General features: G+C 39.7%; 1 protein-coding gene across 1 annotated transcript in view; it reads left to right on the top strand.

Annotated features, from left to right (window-relative positions):
* The first annotated feature begins 4 nt into the window (after positions 1-4).
* The window catches only part of LOC128097023 (ribitol-5-phosphate transferase FKTN-like), a 34,762-nt gene continuing 15,939 nt past the window's right edge, over positions 5-18,827 (top strand). The window contains exons 1-5 of the mRNA XM_052717219.1: positions 5-4,692; positions 14,336-14,613; positions 15,129-15,166; positions 15,950-16,087; positions 17,242-17,362. Of these exons, the coding sequence (XP_052573179.1) occupies positions 4,588-4,692; positions 14,336-14,613; positions 15,129-15,166; positions 15,950-16,087; positions 17,242-17,362 (680 nt within the window). The 5' untranslated portion in view covers positions 5-4,587. The remainder of the gene's footprint in view (positions 4,693-14,335; positions 14,614-15,128; positions 15,167-15,949; positions 16,088-17,241; positions 17,363-18,827) is intronic.

The following is an 18,827-nucleotide window of genomic DNA, read 5'->3' as shown; positions in this document are numbered from 1 at the left end:
AGCCTTTTAAATGTTTCAAGATTTGTGTTACTAGAATGAATGCTTACAAGAGAAAAGCATTCATGAGGAAATTTATTTACAGATTTTTAATGTGATGTCAGTGTGTCTTTGTGTGATTATGTGCATGTGCATTCTGGTTCCCAAGAAGGTTAGACCTTTGGAGTTTCTTGCAGCATGAATTATAGGAAGTTGTCAAAAACCTGACTTTGGTCCTAGGAATGAACTTATCTTAATTGTTCAGCCATGTCTCTAGCCCTTTAAATATTTTAAAACCTTTTACTATCATCTTGATATCAAGAAATAGGGAAGAACTGATACAAGAGGAAACCCTATTCATGTATATGATTTTGTAAAGAACTTACACACCACAGTTGTCTTCAGGTTCATAAAAAAGGACTTGCTTCACCTCTTTAATATCATAGCCTTGAAGGAAGCAAATTACCATGTTCACACAAGACTGATGTTGGAGATCAGTGCATTGTGGTTCTATTTTGCAACATTTGAGGTAGTTATTAAAGTGTGCTATATGTGTTGCAAATCTATTTAGTCAAATTCAATTTATGGTCCTTATATTCCTCTGTGGCCATTGTTCATCCTCAATTGTGCTTTCATTTAGAGATAGATATTTTTCTATTGCAAAGTATAGAATAGAATGGCCATCATCTAAGTAGTCCATTGTTTATTTAAACATCAGGCAATGCTGATCATACTTTTCAAGTAAGGGTGTCTGTGAAAGGGTGGTGGGTTTTTATTCTTGGTTTTCTTTTTCATATTTTCACAAATTCCCTTTAGATGTTGTTTGTTATTCAGCCTAGGTTGGATGTCAGTAATTTGTCTGGAATACATTTGAATTCATGATCCTCATGTGTCAGTCTCCAGTGTAAAAGTCCAAGGGTAGATGATACACCCCTAACGTTTGCTATTTTTTCAACTTGTTTTAAAATGTTAATTTTAAATTGCTTAATAGAGGAGAATATAAGAAACATTAAATACCTAATGTGTACATCCAAAGCTGCACTTTCATCTCTGAAAGAGATGTAATGAGGTAAAATGATCAGCAATCAGCTGTACATTTGCCATCTGTTTTCCCCTTTTCTCTGCTTATTTTATTAGCTTGATACTATTTTCCATTACACATGATTCAGTATCTTCTTTACACATGTGTAAAGTAAGAAATGCATTATCCTTTTTACTGTTTTTACAAGGTGGCTAAAATGTCATAAATAAGAACTATGTACACTAATATTATCTTGAATTAGGACCTCTGCCACTGAAGAAGCCAGGGCTTATGATGTTGCTCTGAGATACCTCTTTTTAAAACTGTCTCATTGCATTGTTTAAGTGGTTTCTGTATTATTAATGAATTAATGTTGTATTCGCTGTAAAATAGTGATAGATCCCAAAAAACTATAGTGTATTAGTTTGGACTTTAAAATAGTTGAGCTTAGAGAGGCTTAACAATGGTATACTGAATGCCAGCTTAAATTTCACCAAGAAGCAGCGTGCATTACACTAGTGTGCTATTTAATACTTGTATGAGGAATAGCTAAATCTGGAGGGTGACAAATAATTGTTATCCATGACCTTCTCTGAAGAAATCATTGTAGCAAGTTTTAGCTGACAGCAGACACTAGGACGACCATCAGTGTTGATTGATGCTGCTAATTTTCACAGTTTAATAGAGAAAATCATGATTTATCCCATCACCTTGATATATTATTTGCAGATAGGATAGGTAATTCTCATCTCTGTTGCATTTCTCTTGAGTAGTTGATCTTATTTGATTTCTTACAGTGCTTATTTTATGTGGCTTCAGCTCTGTCAGTTCATTTAGATTGTTTCAAAGCTCCACACCAAACTTAGGATTTAAAATGACAGAGTAAAAATATTTGTTCTCTATTCTGTCTGAAGTTACCCTCATACAACACAATACAGATTCCTATAGACAAATATTGCTGTAACTCCAAACTGAAATATTTGAAAAATGGTTGCCATATGTAAAAAGAAGATCCTTGTAGAAAGAGATCTCTGAACTGACAGAACAAAGACATGGCTCTTCTGTTTACAATAGGTTAGGACATATGGGAGGCATTGGAACATCCATAGTTGTTTGGCAGCATGAACTAGCAAGAAGAAAGGGAAATAAGGTATACACAAGTGCACTATCCTTACAGCAGGAAAATAGAGGGAGAGATTGCCACAGACTCTTTGGTACCTGTTTTTCATGAAGGAGTAATGTTTTAACTTTTTCTAACATCTAATATGCATTCTCCATTTTTCTCACAAACACACGTGTATAAACTGTTATGTCAGAAAGAACTTCCATCTAGTCTAGAATGTAATACTCTTCTCTCCTACCCCAGTATTCCTAAGAATAACTGGTCTTGCGGCACTCAGGCCATTCAAAGGTAAGTAATTAAAAGGAAATGAGCATGGTCCATGAAAAATGCTACAAGAAGAAAATAAACCAGAAAACAAGTGACAACCCGTGATGAAGTTTATACTCGTGTGTTTTTGAGAAAAATGGAGATGAAATTGTACAGGCCTAAGTGGTGGTGAAGTTTATGAAACAGTTAAACTTTTGAAATGAAAGACGGAGGACTCAGTAGATAAGACATATACTGCTCCTTGAGTGACTTGAGTTTACTTCCTAGTACCTATGTCAGGTGACTCACAATAACCCCCTGTGACTCCAGCTTCAAGGGTATTGACCACCTCTGTCCTTTATGTGCACCTGCACACATGTGAACATACCCGTGAATGTACTTATAATCAATAGTCATTTTTAAAAATCTCTAAAATGACAGTGTTGGCTGTACCTTGGTGGTAATTTGCCAGTCCTGGATAGAAGCCTTGGGTTCAGTTAGTAGCCCTGCAAAAAATAAAGTGTTTATTATCTCAAGAGCTAGGAGTTAATTATAAGAGAGCAGTCTGGCAGAGCTAAGGAAGAAAAGATGCACAAGGAGGAATAACAGACATTAGAATGGAAAGTCAGCATTGAAGCCTCAGTGAGGTGGCTTGATGACAGGCTTTGGAAGTTGAACAAACTGAAATAGGAAAGAAAGGAGATGTACTTACTGTAGTTCTGGAAATAGAGACCCCAGTGTTGCAACAAAAGTATTTAAATGACTCCAGAAGTGTTCTACACAGAAATCTTTATAAGTTGAAAGAATACACAAAGACCAAGGAAAAATGAATATATACTCATCACTGTCATTTTAGATTTTTAAAAATGACTCATCACTATCATTATATAGTCTAGGTCAACAACGTAGGGAATATGTGTGCTTCCACTGTGCATTCCATGAAAACAGATCAGATTTCCCCGTAGGTGATGCTGTGTAATTGAATGATAATCGAGAATATTTAGCATTTCAGGGCAGTGATAAATTCTGTAACTTATCAGGGGAAGTAAATTGTGACTTCACAGGCAAACTCCACTGACATCTGTTTAAACTATGCAAACACTGAAAATAAGTAGTATGTATCTGTTCTTTTTTATAAGCTGCAGAGAAACTGCGTGTGCCCATGGTATATAGGGTGATTGTGGAACAGTGTGCCAATAAGAGTAAAATCACATAGTTATAGTACAGAATGAAATAACCAAGCAGAAATAAATAGGAAAAGGAAAGAAGACAGAGGTAGCATAATTTGCCAGTTTCTTGTTATAACCAGAAAACATAAGACAGAAAACTTAGATTATTGAGTGAAAGAGGTATTAGTATTCTTGAAGAAATAAAGCTAAACACAATAGGACGTTTTAAAAATATTTAAGCAAGGTGATGTATTGGAGAGGAGGTAGGAAGTATATACATACTAAATTTCTAACTAAAGAAGTAATCTGAGTTGACACCAAGGATGAAAGACCAAAATGATTTCCAAGCTGTTCTTTACCCTTGCAAATACCAGGTTCATACATGAGCATTCTAACAAACACAAACACACACACACACACACACACACACACACACACACACACACACACACCACAAAGAAACAGATACTGTAATCCTGACTAAACACTTTCTCACTTCTTTCCCATGGAAGTAGTTCTCAGTATGGTCAGAAGTGATATCACCTTTGGACTTGTCAGACATACATTCTGAGATCCAGAGGTCCCAGGTCACATCTGTGTGTCACAGACATTGGAGAAGGCCCTCCCTGGATTCCTCCTGGTCATAGTGCTCTGTAGTACCGCAGATGGCTTTTCCTTAGCTTTCTTTCTTTCTGGTTTTTCTTTTTATGTTTGTTTTTTTGTTCGAGAAAGGGTCTTTCTATGTAATTCAAGCTGGTCTAGATCACTGTGTAGCCCAGGCTGGCCTTGTACTTTCTACCCCCTGCCTCAGCATACCAAATGCTAGCCTTATAGCCATGTACTGCTATGTTTCACTAAATAACTTTGTGTGTGTGCTATCAATCTTTGTTAAAGTTAATTTAATTTCCTTTTTTATTTTTGCCACATTGGCCTTTTTATCTTTTCAGAAGTATCTCTTTGTTCACAGAAAACAAGATTACCTTCCTGTTTCATGAAGAAGATGAAAACAGCTTGGTTACTGTTGAGAACATCCAAGAGAACACCACACACCAATGAGTAGAATCAATAAGAACGTAATCTTGGCCCTTTTAACACTGACTAGTTCTGCATTTCTGCTGTTTCAGTTGTACTACTACAAGCACTGTTTGTCACCAAAGGTAATTCTGTTTTTTCTTATTAGACATCATTGTGGCTTTGTGTTTCCTTAACATTTACATTGCAGTATATTCAATTAATAATGTTGAACCTTTACAGAATGTTTTCTTACAGGGGTTCTCAACTTTGTAGAATGTAGTAGTCAGTTCAAAATTACAATGAAATGTTTTTGTAATATACAATTAAATCAAAAGTAATGTTTCAATAATATTTAATCTAGTCACGTTTTCTAATAAATGAAACTTATTGTTCCGCAAATTAGTATCAGTTAAATGAAGTCACTTAATAATTTTGATATGTTATCAAACTTACTTTGTCTTATAGTGTGTGTTTTGATTTAGAATCTACCAGAGGAATTGTCGGAGAACTTACCTTCATTGCTGTTTGTAGGACTGAAGATGTGGAGATACTGGTTTGGAGTCCAGTAGCTTCTCGTAGTAGTAAATGCCTGTAGCACCATGTTGGGATGACTACATAGCTTTCCAGGATCTTAGGAGAGATTACCCTAAGTCCGTCACAGTCGAGGGAAGGGGACTATTTGCTCTCTTAGAGTAAAGAAGGCCTACTTCTTATGTTTGGAATTTCCTGTAGATGTTCTCTAGGCCCTAGCCACTTAACTAGATGAGTTTGTATTTTCTGTGGTCAACAACGGATACCAATCCAATTATCTAATTATTAAAGGTAATGAACAATTATACTGTATTTCATAGAGGAATAGGCTTGACTTTTCAGATTCAGGACAGTCGTTCAGGTTTTTGAAATGCAGACTAGTTTGTTTGGATGTTCTGTCAGGGAGCACAGCTCTTCATATACCCTTGGCCCAAGAACAGTCCTCTTTGACTGACTGAGTGCTCGTCTTTAAGAGGGAAAGACATGGAGCAATGAGGGAAGACGGGGACACCTGCCTGGCCAGCCAAATTAAGCCTGACAGTCAGTGGGGTAACAGATACCACAGTGCCATTCCCCTCATATCCTAAAATACAAACTCTAGTGGAATGGTAGCTTTGTGAGCATTCTATGGACTCTAATTTTCAAGTACAGATATTCTTCGACTTACAGTAAGATTACACCCTGATAAACTCATTATAGGATCAAAATATTGTAAGTAAAAAATAACAAGGCTCACCTACTGAACACCATAGTTTGGAATATAGTATGCTGTGAAATTGAGTACCTTCATCATCATATGGCTGGTAACTCCACAGCACTGTTAGTATTGAATAGCCTGTCACTTGGCCAGGAAAAGACAAAAGTTCAAAACTTAATGTATCATTTCTATGCAGTGTATAATACTTCCACACCTATTGTAAACTCAAAAAATTGTGAGTCTCCCTGTCTGAAGTTGGGATCCATTCATAATTGGCTTACAGTTCATACCAAAAAGGAGAAGACATGTTTCTAGGGATTATTTTCTTCTTGTTACACCTAACAGGTTAATGTGGTTTGAATTCAGGGCACTTGTCTAACTTGTATTTACTGATGACTTATTAAGACCTAGGATATATAGCAGGAAAACTGAGATTAGCAGGGCAAAGGTCTTACTCTATTTGATAGTCATAGCAGTAGTAGTGATTCTTGTTTGTCATGGGGTTCTCTGTGTAGCCCTGGTTGTCTTGGAACTAGCTATGTAGACCAGGCTGGCCTCAAACTCTCAGAGATCCACCTGCCTCTGCCTCCTGAGTGCTGGGATTAAAGGGGTGCACCACCTCTGCCTGGCAGTAGTAGTAATTCTTGAGTCTGGGCTCAGAGTTCAAGTCTTTGTTTAGTCATCTGGCTTTCAGCTGGTCACTTCTCTGAGCTTTGCTTCCTTTGGTTAGGATTCTTAGCAATATTACCAACCGAGCTAAACTAGTCTACTTGATGTGATGCATCTCATTTAGTGTTTTCTACATGTATATGATCAAAGACAATAGTTTCCAGAAGCTTATTTTTCCTACTGAAGGTTTACATTACCATTTTGAAAATCAAGTTGAGAGGCTAGTGAGATCACTCAGTGGTAAGGTCACTTGCCTCCCCACTGGACAATCAGTTCAATTCCTGGAACCCACATCGTAGAAGGAGAGAACCGACTCCTGAAAGTTGTCCTCTGACCTCTGTACATATCCTGTGACACACCTTCTCCCACCCCTTAATAAACTAACAAACAAACAAATAAAAATAAAGCTGCCAGGGGTGGGGGGTGATGGTGGCACACACCTTTAATCCCAGCACTCGGGAGGCAGGGACAGGCGGATCTCTGTGAGTTCCAGGCTGTCCTGGTCTACAAAGCGAGTTCCAGGAAAGGTGCAAAGGTGCAAAGCTACAAAAAGAAACCCTGTCTCGAAAAACCAAAAAAAAAAAAAAAAAAAAACCAATAAAAAAATAAAGTTGAAGTAAGTGATTATAGAGTCCTTGTGAGCCTATTTCTCACTGTTTTATGCATGAGTTAACTCGGATCTAGATTGAGTGTTTCTTGCTCATGATTAAAGTGTTCAGGACCTAAAGCTTGTGTCTTTACTGCAGCCGCTCTGAAATATAAGTAAAAGTCTGTCTAAACAGAGTATGTTCAGATTGGGAGATATGAGATGAGATGGCTTTCAGAATGCTGTAGGATAATTGAAAATATTGGGGTTGATGGCTAAGTAAAAAACAAAGCAGTAACTGGAGCAAGCCTTATATTGTTCTTCCTAATCAGACAAGCTCCCCCCCCCCCCCAGTGCCTTATTACTAGCAGGCCACTCACAGGCTGTTATTCTGGGCCAGCTTCCCATTTGTTCAGTAATTTGTTTTCCGTTAGAGGGAGAGATTTGAAAGAAGAATGGCAGCAGTTGTTCACATTGAACAACTTCTCATGTTATCATTAGGAATGGGAACTAACCTTACAGCCATGTAGAACATATGCAGAAAAGGCTTTTGGAATAGTTTTAAGTGGGTTGCTTGGTAAAATTGTGCAAAGATTTTCACTTGATCTTTGACTTTTGTGGTATCTGACAATCTCTTGTAACTCCAGTTCAAGGAAAATTGATGCCCTCTCTGGCCTCTGCAGACACTTCACACATGTGGTATATATGTATAGGTTAAATACTCATAAACATACAATAAATACATTTTAAGTAAAAGCTACTAGACTTGCTGGCAGTAGTGGCATATTCAGTACTCAGGAGGCAGATCTCTGAGTTCTAAGACAACCAGGACTACACAGAGAAACCTTGTGTAGATTGAGTTTTCCTGCCTGGCCCACAGTCAGGGCAAATCTCTCTCACCTGCCAGTCCCACAGCCACTCAGACCCGACCAAGTAAACACAGAGACTTATATTGCTTACAAACTGTATGGCCGTGGCAGGCTTCTTGCTAACTGTTCTTACAGCTTAAATTAATCCATTTCCATTAATCTATACCTTGCCACATGGCTCGTGGCTTACCGGCATCTTCACATGCTCTTTCTCATCATGGCGGTTGGCAGTGTCTCTCTGCCTCAGCCTTCCACTTCCCAGCTTTATTCTCCTCCTTGTCCCACCTACACTTCCTACCTAGTCAATGGCCAATCAGTGATTTATTCATTGACCAATCAGCAACACATTTGACATACAGACCATCCCACAGCACTTCCCCTTTTCTTTTCTTAAAAAGGAAGGTTTTAACCTTTACACATCTCCAAAGTCAGCTTGGTATATTTGGGAATTTGGGCGTAGTTTTTCTTACTACTTCCTGCTGGAGGGGGGCGCTGTATCTTATGGGGACACAAAGAATATTTTAGGGTTATGGAGTAGTCCATGAGGGTGTATTGTCTGAGCCAGTTGCCTTGAAACAGTTCTGGATGTTGGATCATCTGGGCCATGGTGTCATCAGAGACCTTTCGGGTGGTCTTGGCTGGTCAAACCTGATGTGTCTTAATCTGGAACAAATCCATAGCCTCTGGCTTTCTGTGGAAACAAAAGCAGAGCCTCCTTTCCAAAGCAACATATCCTTACATCCAAATTTTGAAGTCAAAGTACCTTTAAAATATACATTTTGGCATAACTCAACAGCTTTTGTAATCAAATATTTTTCTTTAGTTACGAATATCAAAGAGAACATAATCCAGATTCTCTGTGTGGTAGCCATCTTTACGTGGCTTATATTTTTATATTAGCTTGAGCCTATTGCTTTGAACTGTAGCCTTCTAAGCCTGAAATGGCGCTGGCACTGTTGGCTCCACCCACGTCAGCTTCCCAACATGGTGGTGATACGTTTTCCGCCAGTTCTGGGAGCCATCAACTCTCAGAAATAGTGGGTCTATGCTTCTATCAAAGCAGCGTGTAGCCCAGAAACCTTTTTTTTTTGTTTTGTACTAGCAAAGGCTAAATCCACCACACAGTTTAATGTGTCACTTGCAGAGGCCTCATTCCCACCATACTGCAGGTCGAGCATGCATGCACGCTAGGAACCCGCCAGTAGCTCAAACTGGCAGGCTGCCGCTAACTTGAAAGAGACAACTAGAACTGTTTTTAGCTCCGTTTTAGAATCTTTTTTCTCAGGTTTTAGGTGGAAACTCTTGCCACCACGTTGGACACCATTTAAAACCTGAGAAAAAAGATTCTAAAACGGAGCTAAAAACAGTTCCTAGTTGTCTGTTGGTTTGAGCTACTGGCAGGTTCCTAGCATGCATGCATGCTTGACCTGCATGGGAATGAGGCCTCTGCAAGTGGCACATTAAACTGTGTGGTGGATTTAGCCTTTGCTAGTACAAAAAAAAAAAAAAAAAAAAAGAGGTTTCTAGGCTACACACTGCTTTGATAGAAGCATAGACCCACTATTTCTGAGAGTTGATGGCTCCCAGAACTGGCGGAAAACGTATCACCACCATGTTGGGAAGCTGACGTGGGTGGAGCCAACAGCGCCAGCGCCATTTCAGGCTTAGAAGGCTACAGTTCAAAGCAATAGGCTCAAGCTAATATAAAAATATAAGCCACGTAAAGATGGCTACCACACAGAGAATCTGGATTATGTTCTCTTTGATATTCGTAACTAAAGAAAAATATTTGATTACAAAAGCTGTTGAGTTATGCCAAAATGTATATTTTAAAGGTACCTTGACTTCAAAATTTGGATGTAAGGATATGTTGCTTTGGAAAGGAGGCTCTGCTTTTGTTTCCACAGAAAGCCAGAGGCTATGGATTTGTTCCAGATTAAGACACATCAGGTTTGACCAGCCAAGACTACCCGAAAGGTCTCTGATGACACCATGGCCCAGATGATCCAACATCCAGAACTGTTTCAAGGCAACTGGCTCAGACAATACACCCTCATGGACTACTCCATAACCCTAAAATATTCTTTGTGTCCCCATAAGATACAGCGCCCCCCTCCAGCAGGAAGTAGTAAGAAAAACTACGCCCAAATTCCCAAATATACCAAGCTGACTTTGGAGATGTGTAAAGGTTAAAACCTTCCTTTTTAAGAAAAGAAAAGGGGAAGTGCTGTGGGATGGTCTGTATGTCAAATGTGTTGCTGATTGGTCAATGAATAAATCACTGATTGGTCAGTGGCCAGGCAGGAAGTATAGGCGGGACTAACAGAGAGGAGAATTGAGAGAACAGGAAGCTGGGTGGGAGAGACATTGCCAGCAGCCACCATGACAAGCCGCATGTGAAGATGCCGGTAAGCCACGAGCCATGTGGCAAGGTATAGATTAATGGAAATGGATTAATTTAAGCTGTAAGAACAGTTAGCAAGAAGCCTGCCACGGCCATACAGTTTGTAAGCAATATAAGTCTCTGTGTACTTGGTCGGGTCTGAGTGGCTGTGGGACTGGCGGGTGAGAGAGTTTGTCCTGACTGTTGGCCAGGCAGGAAAACTCTAGCAACAACCTTGAAAACATTTTTTTTAAAAAAAAGGCGAGACAGTGCAGGAAATGTCTGTATTATGGACTCTGGAGAGTCCAGTAAATGAAGCGTTCCAGTGAGGCAGATGCTACCAAGTCTTGGTAGATGAAATGAGATAAGAGCTACCAACCAATGGAATTAGCATTGTGGAGGTCAGTGGTAGTTGTGAGTGTCTGGTGGAGCGGATTTGAGCTCAAGTGAATTGATAGGAAAGAATTAAAGGCAATGAGAGTGACATTGGGAGTTTTGCACCATGGAGAAAAAGAAATTGTTGGAGGAAAGGTCTGTCAATAGGTTTTGGTTTGTTTTGTTTCTTGTAATTATTTTTAATAGAAAAAATAATTTTGGGTTTGTATATTCATAGGAATGGTCTACCAGAGCGATGTCTTTGGCCAAGCAAGAGGACCTGAGATGTAGTCAGTAGAGAAGTGGCTGTAAAGAGGAATGTAGGCAGTTCATCTCTTAGGAGAAGAGGGCAGTCAGACTGTTTGAATGTAATCTCAGTTGGTGGTAAAGTATTGGGAGGGTTTGAAAGGTCTCTACTTCCTTTTCTTTTCTTAGGAAAGAGAAAGCAATGCAATATGGTGGCAGAGGGGATATGGAAAATGTTTTAAAAAGAGAAAAGAACAGAAAAAGTCACCTAAGAGAAGGAGAGGATTAATGCCAAGGAAATGAAATGTAGCACTGCTCAACAGAGTGAAGGCCTACCTTACATCCTGGAGATCCGGCGGTGACACCAGTTTACAGCTGTAGTTAGCTGTGTGCTTGCTTGTGCAGACAAGTGAGGAGTTGGATTCCCTTGCTTGTTTTGCTTTGTTTTGTGATGAAGGGTCTCACTATATAGTCCAGGTTGGCCTAGAACCCACTAATGGTCTTCTGGACTTAGCCTCCCTAATAATGGAATTATAAGTTTGCTCCGCCGTGCCCAGCTGTGAATATGAACCGTTTTGTGGGATTTTTTTGTTTGTTTTGGCTTTGGTTTTTGGAGTTTTGGAGTTTGTGTGTGTGTGTGTGTGTGTGTGTGTGTGTGTGTGTGTGTGTTTTACTAAGCAAGTAAAATAGTGGCAAATTGTGAGTCTGTAGGAGGGTTTGCCATTCAAAACATGGTTTTTGTGACAGCATTGCTCATATTGGTGTCACAGAGGAAATAGACTGGGGAGTGACTGCTAATAAGAATGTAGTTTTGACATAGTGTAAAGTTCTAGGTAGAGGTGATAGTAATACTACTGTAACCGTATGTTTACTGCTCTCGTTGGAGTCATGAACCTGAGAGAGCAGGGCTTAAGAATGAGGTGGAGTAAAGTCTCATTTGATAGCCAACTTTATTCAGAGCATCGGACTATATATACTCTGAGGGTTAAGTGCTGCAAGCCACAGGAAAATGTAATGGAATTCAGCTATCACAAAAGCTACTACTTGGAAAGGTCAAGGAAATTTCCTAAGGTCAAGCCATGGCTTAAGAAGTCTTGGTGATATTTTAGCTGTTGTATGTATATATTAGCTGATTCCTGCAATGATTTCCTTGTATGCTATGTATGTTTCCAAGAACTCATAATGGTGCATTTTATTGGAAATACCTACCAAGCATCCAAGGCCAAATGATCTTCTGAATTAAGGTAAATTAAACTCAGACCCTCCTTTCTTATAAAGCCTTAATGGTATTTATACTAACATTATAGACTCCTAAAATTTACCTAACCACCCCTAGGAATGTAGTTTGAGCACATAAATGCCCTTTTTCTGATATATTAACCAATTTTAGCTCTTAGTGGTCCTCCTGCTTTACCTCTCCCCCTTTGGGTTATAAAAGAAAGCCTGACAGTCACTACCTAAAGAAAACTCTTGTCTGCCTTTATGACCCTGTAAGAATTCAAGCCTGGTGACCTTGCTTTAGCTAGAGCACTGCTATTGCATGGGTATATAACTGTAAACCTCAGAGACCTGAGGAGGATTTTGAGGATTTTTACTAGAGAGGATTTTGATTTCTTGTTTTTTTGGAGTTGTCTCACAAGCACTCCGAATTCCCCTCGCATGACTCCATTTTAGACTGTGTTCCAACATCCATACATTTAACTATACAGTTAACTATACACTTCAAAATGGTAGGAATTATGATATATGATCTTTTTCCAGTAAATTTTGTATAAAATAATCTGCAAGCTCACTAGAAATGTACTTACTCCAAACTCAACCAATTCAACTGCTTAAAAATTCAGGCTCCTCTCCTAATGTAGGGCTGTAGTGAAAATCAAATTTCTGTCTACAGTTTCCATCACTTGTCAGGATTGAAGATTACAATGTTCCCTGCGTTTTTATTTTTCTGTTGTTTGTTTCTCTCACATGTCCATTTGTATTAAATTTTACTGTCTACAGTGCAGATCTTGTGAGAGACTGAGTCAGGCTCTGCCTTAATTACTCTTCCTCCTTCCTTTGTCCTCCAGTTAACAATTTCGAACTAACATTTATTTAACCGAGCACTAGGCCAGACATGGTAATACAAAGAAAGCTTGGCCTTGGCACCTGGCGTTGAGTGTGCAGGTTAACAAGAAGATGAGCCTTGTTTTTAGGAATGTTGTGTTTGTAGGATGAGGCGATACTAATTGTCTGTCAGCTTCCTCTCAGTTATTTATACTTCATAGGTAGAAGTTCATTGAAAGCATAAGGAGCTGTTAAACTTCTTTGAGCTTGAAACACTCTTCTTACCTCTATACCATCCAACATTCTTTCTCCTATTTAGTTTCAAACTATTTGGAGGTGTAGGGTATTACTACTGATAATATTGCTTTCTTCCTTCTGACTCTCTGAACCTGGATATTTAAAAAGTACTATTAACTTATAAGGAACCTAGAACATTTGAATAATAGTGTACATGATGAAAAGTGTGGGTATTGGGACCATCTCTCTACTAGATATAATGACTTTGCAGTGTTGTTATGAGGGAGTATGTGGGAGGGGACCTTTGAGATGTGTTCATTATACTTTTTAAACCTCATTTTCCATCTCATCACTAATTCAGTATATGGAGATGCAGTTAGGAATATGGGACTAAATAGACAAACCCTAATTTCATAGAGATAGCAGAGAACCAGCTGGTTCATGTGGTAGTCTCAGGACTTGGGAGACTGAGGCAGGACAGAGAGAAGGATTGAGGTGGATGAGGAAGGAGGGGGACACAGACAGACATAGGAATGTGGGTGAAGATGCTATTGCTTGATGGGCATTCACTGGCCATACCATTGAATAATTTCAGAGCAGCCCATGCAGCACCCATCATACCAGCTCATAGAGCCGTCATACTCCTATGTCACTATCTCCTCCCTCCAGCCCACACCTGCAGTGCGACAGGGGTCTCATCTGCCCCAGCGACCTGCACGGGTCATTGATCCGTGGCTCCCCACCCCTACACAACACCTCACCTAGCCCCCGCCGCCATCTTCCTTCCCTGTTATAACATTTTTCAAGTGTTAGGAGATTAGAATTGTAAGTTTGCTTTTCTGTTCTTCCTACTAACATCTACTTCATAGAAACTAATGGGAGGACACTAAATGAACATTCTTCTCCTTCGGGAGAAATTTGTGTTATTTTCAGAGTCCTGAGACCTATTCTCCATTCCCCATACCTTTGTTTTGCTACTTCCTTCTTTCCGCACTGCCTTCTGTTTCCTACTGTCCTTTTTTACAATGTTCTGGCAAAAAGCAAATCAAGACAAAAATATGGCTTCATTAATGGTGTAACAATTGCTTTAGTTTTGTTATTAGCATTTGGTTTAAAATATTCAGGCTTGATCTTTTCCTTATTCTAGGATGGCTGGTTTCAGATAGCTGAGAATATGGGATTTCAGTGCTTAAAGACTGAAAGCAAAGATCCTCGGCTAGATGGAATCGACTCACTTTCTGGAACTGAAATCCCTCTGCACTATGTCTGTAAGCTGGCCACTCACGCCATCCCCTTGGTGTTCTTTTATGAGAGGAGCGGCAACTACCTCTGGCATGGTCACCTGCGGCTCCAAGGACACGTGGACAGAAAGTTTGTTCCTTTTCGAAAGTTACAGTTCGGTCGTTATCCTGGAGCTTTTGACAGGTAAGTCTGTCTATAACAATAAACAATAATAAATCAGTGATATTATGTGTTTAAAGTTATATGTAATCTGTATACTCCTACATTGAAGTATTATATACATCAGTGAAATCTGCTGCAATTCGGCAACAGCATGGATGGGTCCTACAATGCTGAGTGTCCCAAGGCAGAAAAGAATAATAGCATATGCTATACTGTGTTCATGGTTATATTTAAAATAGAATAAAGGTACTAAGAATAGTAAGGAAAAGTTATCCCCAAAGAAGATAGAATGTATCCCTAGAAGGGGAAGGATAGACAGGGAGTTACTGAGTGGGGTTCAGAGACCTCCAGGGGAGCTGACAAGATTCAGTGTCTGTGATGAAGATGAAGACACAAATGCTTCTGACGCATTATTTTGTGCCTTTATGTTTACATGTACTTGAGTGAGCGTGTGTGTGTGTGTGTGTGTGTGTGTGTGTGTGTGTGTGTTATTTAATTTCCTGTGTCCTGAGGTGGTGACTCACCTGTAAACCTAGCACTCTGGAAACTGAAGCAGGAGAGTTGCAAGCTGCAGGTGAGGCTGGGCCAAGGAACAAGTTGCAGGCCGGCCTGGCTGTAATCATGAAACCCTGCCTCAGAAAACTAAGACAGATCATGAGCATAAAAATAATACTCTGTGTAGAAGTCTGTCCTTAACTACCACACTAGTCAACGCTGCAGACAGGAAACAGGTACTTGAGGAGACTCGGGAAACCGGACTGTGAATGTCAGATTTCTGACCCAGAGTCAGACTTAACACATCTTAAAGCAGTCTCAATCATTAAACTTTAACATTTAAACACTCTGAACAGCAATTGTTTAAGTGAATGGACCAATTAATACATTATTAAAGCTGATGATCTGGTCAGAAATTATTATGTATCCTGAATTTTTTTTTTTTTTACACAGGATCTCACTGTGTAGCCCTGGCTGTTCTGAAACTCACTATGTAGACCAAACAGGCTGACCTAAAAGTGTCAGCCACCATGTCTGTCTTCATTCAAACTTTTGAGGAAGCTGAGCACTCAGGCCAGGGTAAGGAAGGAAGGGAGAGAGGGAAGGAGAGGAGAGAGGGAGGGAAGGGAGGGAACAAGGGAGGGAAGGGGTGGGGAGGGAAAAAAGCAAGGAGATTGATTTTTCAAGGTAACTACTGCAACCAAGTGGTTTAGTTTGGGATTTAACTTTTAAAAAATAATTTTAATAAAGAACCCCAACCCCAACCATATGAAATGATAGCCATTACTATAAGGTTTGTTCATGATAATAACTAATCTTCCAAATATAATTTAAACATATTTTATCCTCCTCCCCTTTTTAGGATGGTATCGGCAGTGCAGTATTATTCCTTATAGCAAAGATGTCGACCTGGGAATTTTTATACAAGATTACAAACCTGACATTATTTTGGCATTTCAGAATGCTGGACTTCCACTAAAACACAAGTTTGGGAAGGTTGGTGACAATGAACTTAATTTCATAAATAATGTGTCTCAGTTGTAAAGTTTACCTTAACTAACTTATACATGATTAAAGGTATGTCAAACATAGTTTTAGCACCCAGCACTTACCAGGATGGGCTGTGGAAGCCTATTATCCCTTATCATTTCTATACCAGTTAAGGAAAAGTTCAAAAATATGCCTTTTATTGATAATATGAAAGAAGGAACTTGGGCTCTTGTAAGTGAATGTGTTGCTATTTTGTTATGCAATAATATGGCACAAAATTAATCTAAAGATAGAGTCCTGCTACTCTGTTTGAAGTTATATTTGTTTCTGAGTTGTCTAATTAAATGCTCACTTAGGATTAGATGTCATAATAATCATCAGCACAAATATCCCATCGATTGCTAAGGGATAGAGATATTGAGCCATGTTTAACAAGTGCTTCAGTTTCTTGTTTGTCTCACGTGTGCTAAGGTAAGCAACTTCCTCAGAGGTTAACATGGGCAAGGGCACTCACTATGGCCCAAATGAACTCTGGACAATTTGATTGCTCTTCACAATGCCCATGATCCTTTTTGATGATGCTGCTCTTAATTTGTTCCCAGGGAATTTTTTTTTCATTCCTGGAAAATTATTTCTCCCCATCAGAAGTAATCATTCTAATTTATTTAAAAAAAATTTAGTGTTTTCTGAGGCCAAAGCAGTAGCTTTAGTCACTGAGCAGATACTTGCCAAAGGCTGGTGTCTGGCACTACCTACAGATGGATCCATTAGCGTTCATCTCCTTGAGGGTCACATAAATTACTATTTGATGCTGTTGAAGACACATGCACCAAGTCCGATGTGAACTTTACTTTTAGGATAACTTTCCTTTCCTCATTTGTTGGAACGGGGCTCTGAAATTCTTACTTTTGTTTTCCCTGCAGAGTGACAGTTTTAACTACCATGAGACATTTACTCATGAATTGTCATCATTTAAGAAACATTATTGTATATGCATTTAAGAAAGGCTAGTATAGTATCCCACTTTGACAGGGATTTAAGTTTTAAAAGCGTGCATCTTAGAATTAATGCTCACTATATAAAACATTTTTCTTTATTTAAAGTAGGAAATGTGTTTCTGTTGTTTCAGTCTGTGAAGGTTTTCGTTTTCCCTATTGGTGGAAGACAGCTTGGAACTATCCTTCCAGGGAAAAGATGATGTAAAACTTGACATTTTTTTCTTCTATGAAGAGACTGACCATATGTGGAATGGAGGCACGCAGGCCAAAACAGGAAAAAAGTTTAAGTATGAATCAGAGAAGTACTTATTTAAAGGGGCTTTGGGAGTAATTTCAGAAAGAAGAAAGGAAAGTCCCCCAAGGCTCCATCAGCAGCTACTATGCTCTCAGCTCACCCACAGTCCAGCTTTCCTGGGAAGTTCTCATGAGAACTGGCTGTGAGGATGGTCTGAGAAGAGGGACCCTTGCCAGGGCTAGTCAACCGAAGGAGTCATGATGAAAGCGCTTGAGTTACCATAGCAAACTTACGATGCAGTTTTTCTTGGGTTCATCCATCCTCCTAGGATTCCTGAGACTTCATCTGAAGATTGTAAAGTAAATTTGTTCTGGAGGTTTGAGAGTAATCCAAACCTTTTCCTGAAAGTTACAAACTATCCATCTCTAATTGACTCTGACTCTAGAACGTATTCGTTACACTTTTATTAATTATAAAAACTACTTTGCTTTATGACAACACACTCCACTGAGTTCAGTCTGACTATAAGATACATAGAAATAAAAATACAAAGGAAGAGAGATGGGCCAGTGAGATGGCTTAGCAGGTGAGACACTTGCTACCAAGTCTAGCAACCTGAGCTGCATCAATTGGGGACCTGCATGCTGGAAGGAGAGACCACCTCCCAGAAATTGTCCTCTGATCTCACACATACAACATGCTGTGCCCACCTACACGTGTACACACACAAATAAATTAAAAGTAATTTACAATTTAAATATACTTAGAAATAGATAAACCAGTGGGTCTATATGTGTCTTAGTTGGGGTTACTATTGCCGTGATGAATGACCAAAAGCCAAGTTGGGAGGAAATGGTTTCTGTGACTCTCACTTCTGCATTGTAGTCCATCACGGAAGGACGTCACACAGGAACTCAAAGAGGACAGGGACCTGGAGGCAGGGACTGATGCAGAGACCATGGCGGCTGCTGCTTACTGGCTTGCTCACCATGGCTTGACTTCTCAGGCTGCCTTTTTCCTTTATTCTTTAATACATTACATCCCAACTACAGTTTCTCCTCCCTCCCCTTACCCCAGCTTCCCCAACTCCTCTTTCCCCCAGGTCCATCCCCATTCCACCTCCCCTCAGGACAGAGCAGGCCTCCCAGGGACATCACCCAAACATTGAATAATAATGCTACAATAATACCAGGCACATACCATCACATCAAGGCTGGACAAGACGACCCACTAGGAGGAAAAGCATCTCATAAGTAGGCAAAAGAGTCAGAGACAGCCCCTGCTCCCACTATTAGGAATCTCACAAGAACACCAAGCTACTCAGCCATGGACATATGTGGAGAAGGCCTAGATCAGACCCTCACAAGCTCCCTGTTATCAGCAAGCCCTCATTAGTCAATTGATTCTGTGGGGTGTGTTTTCGGTGCCCCTGAGTTCGCTCGTTCCTCTGATCCTCCCTTACCCTCCTCTGCAGGACTCCGCAAGCACCACCTAATGTCTGGCTGTGGGACTCTGCA

This window comes from Peromyscus californicus, unplaced genomic scaffold (genome assembly GCF_007827085.1).
Source record: "Peromyscus californicus insignis strain IS unplaced genomic scaffold, ASM782708v3 Scaffold_5__1_contigs__length_169319896, whole genome shotgun sequence".
NCBI classification, from domain to species: Eukaryota; Metazoa; Chordata; class Mammalia; order Rodentia; family Cricetidae; genus Peromyscus; species Peromyscus californicus.
Note: the sequence above shows the minus strand (reverse complement) of the source record. Positions and strands in the feature narration are given on the sequence as shown.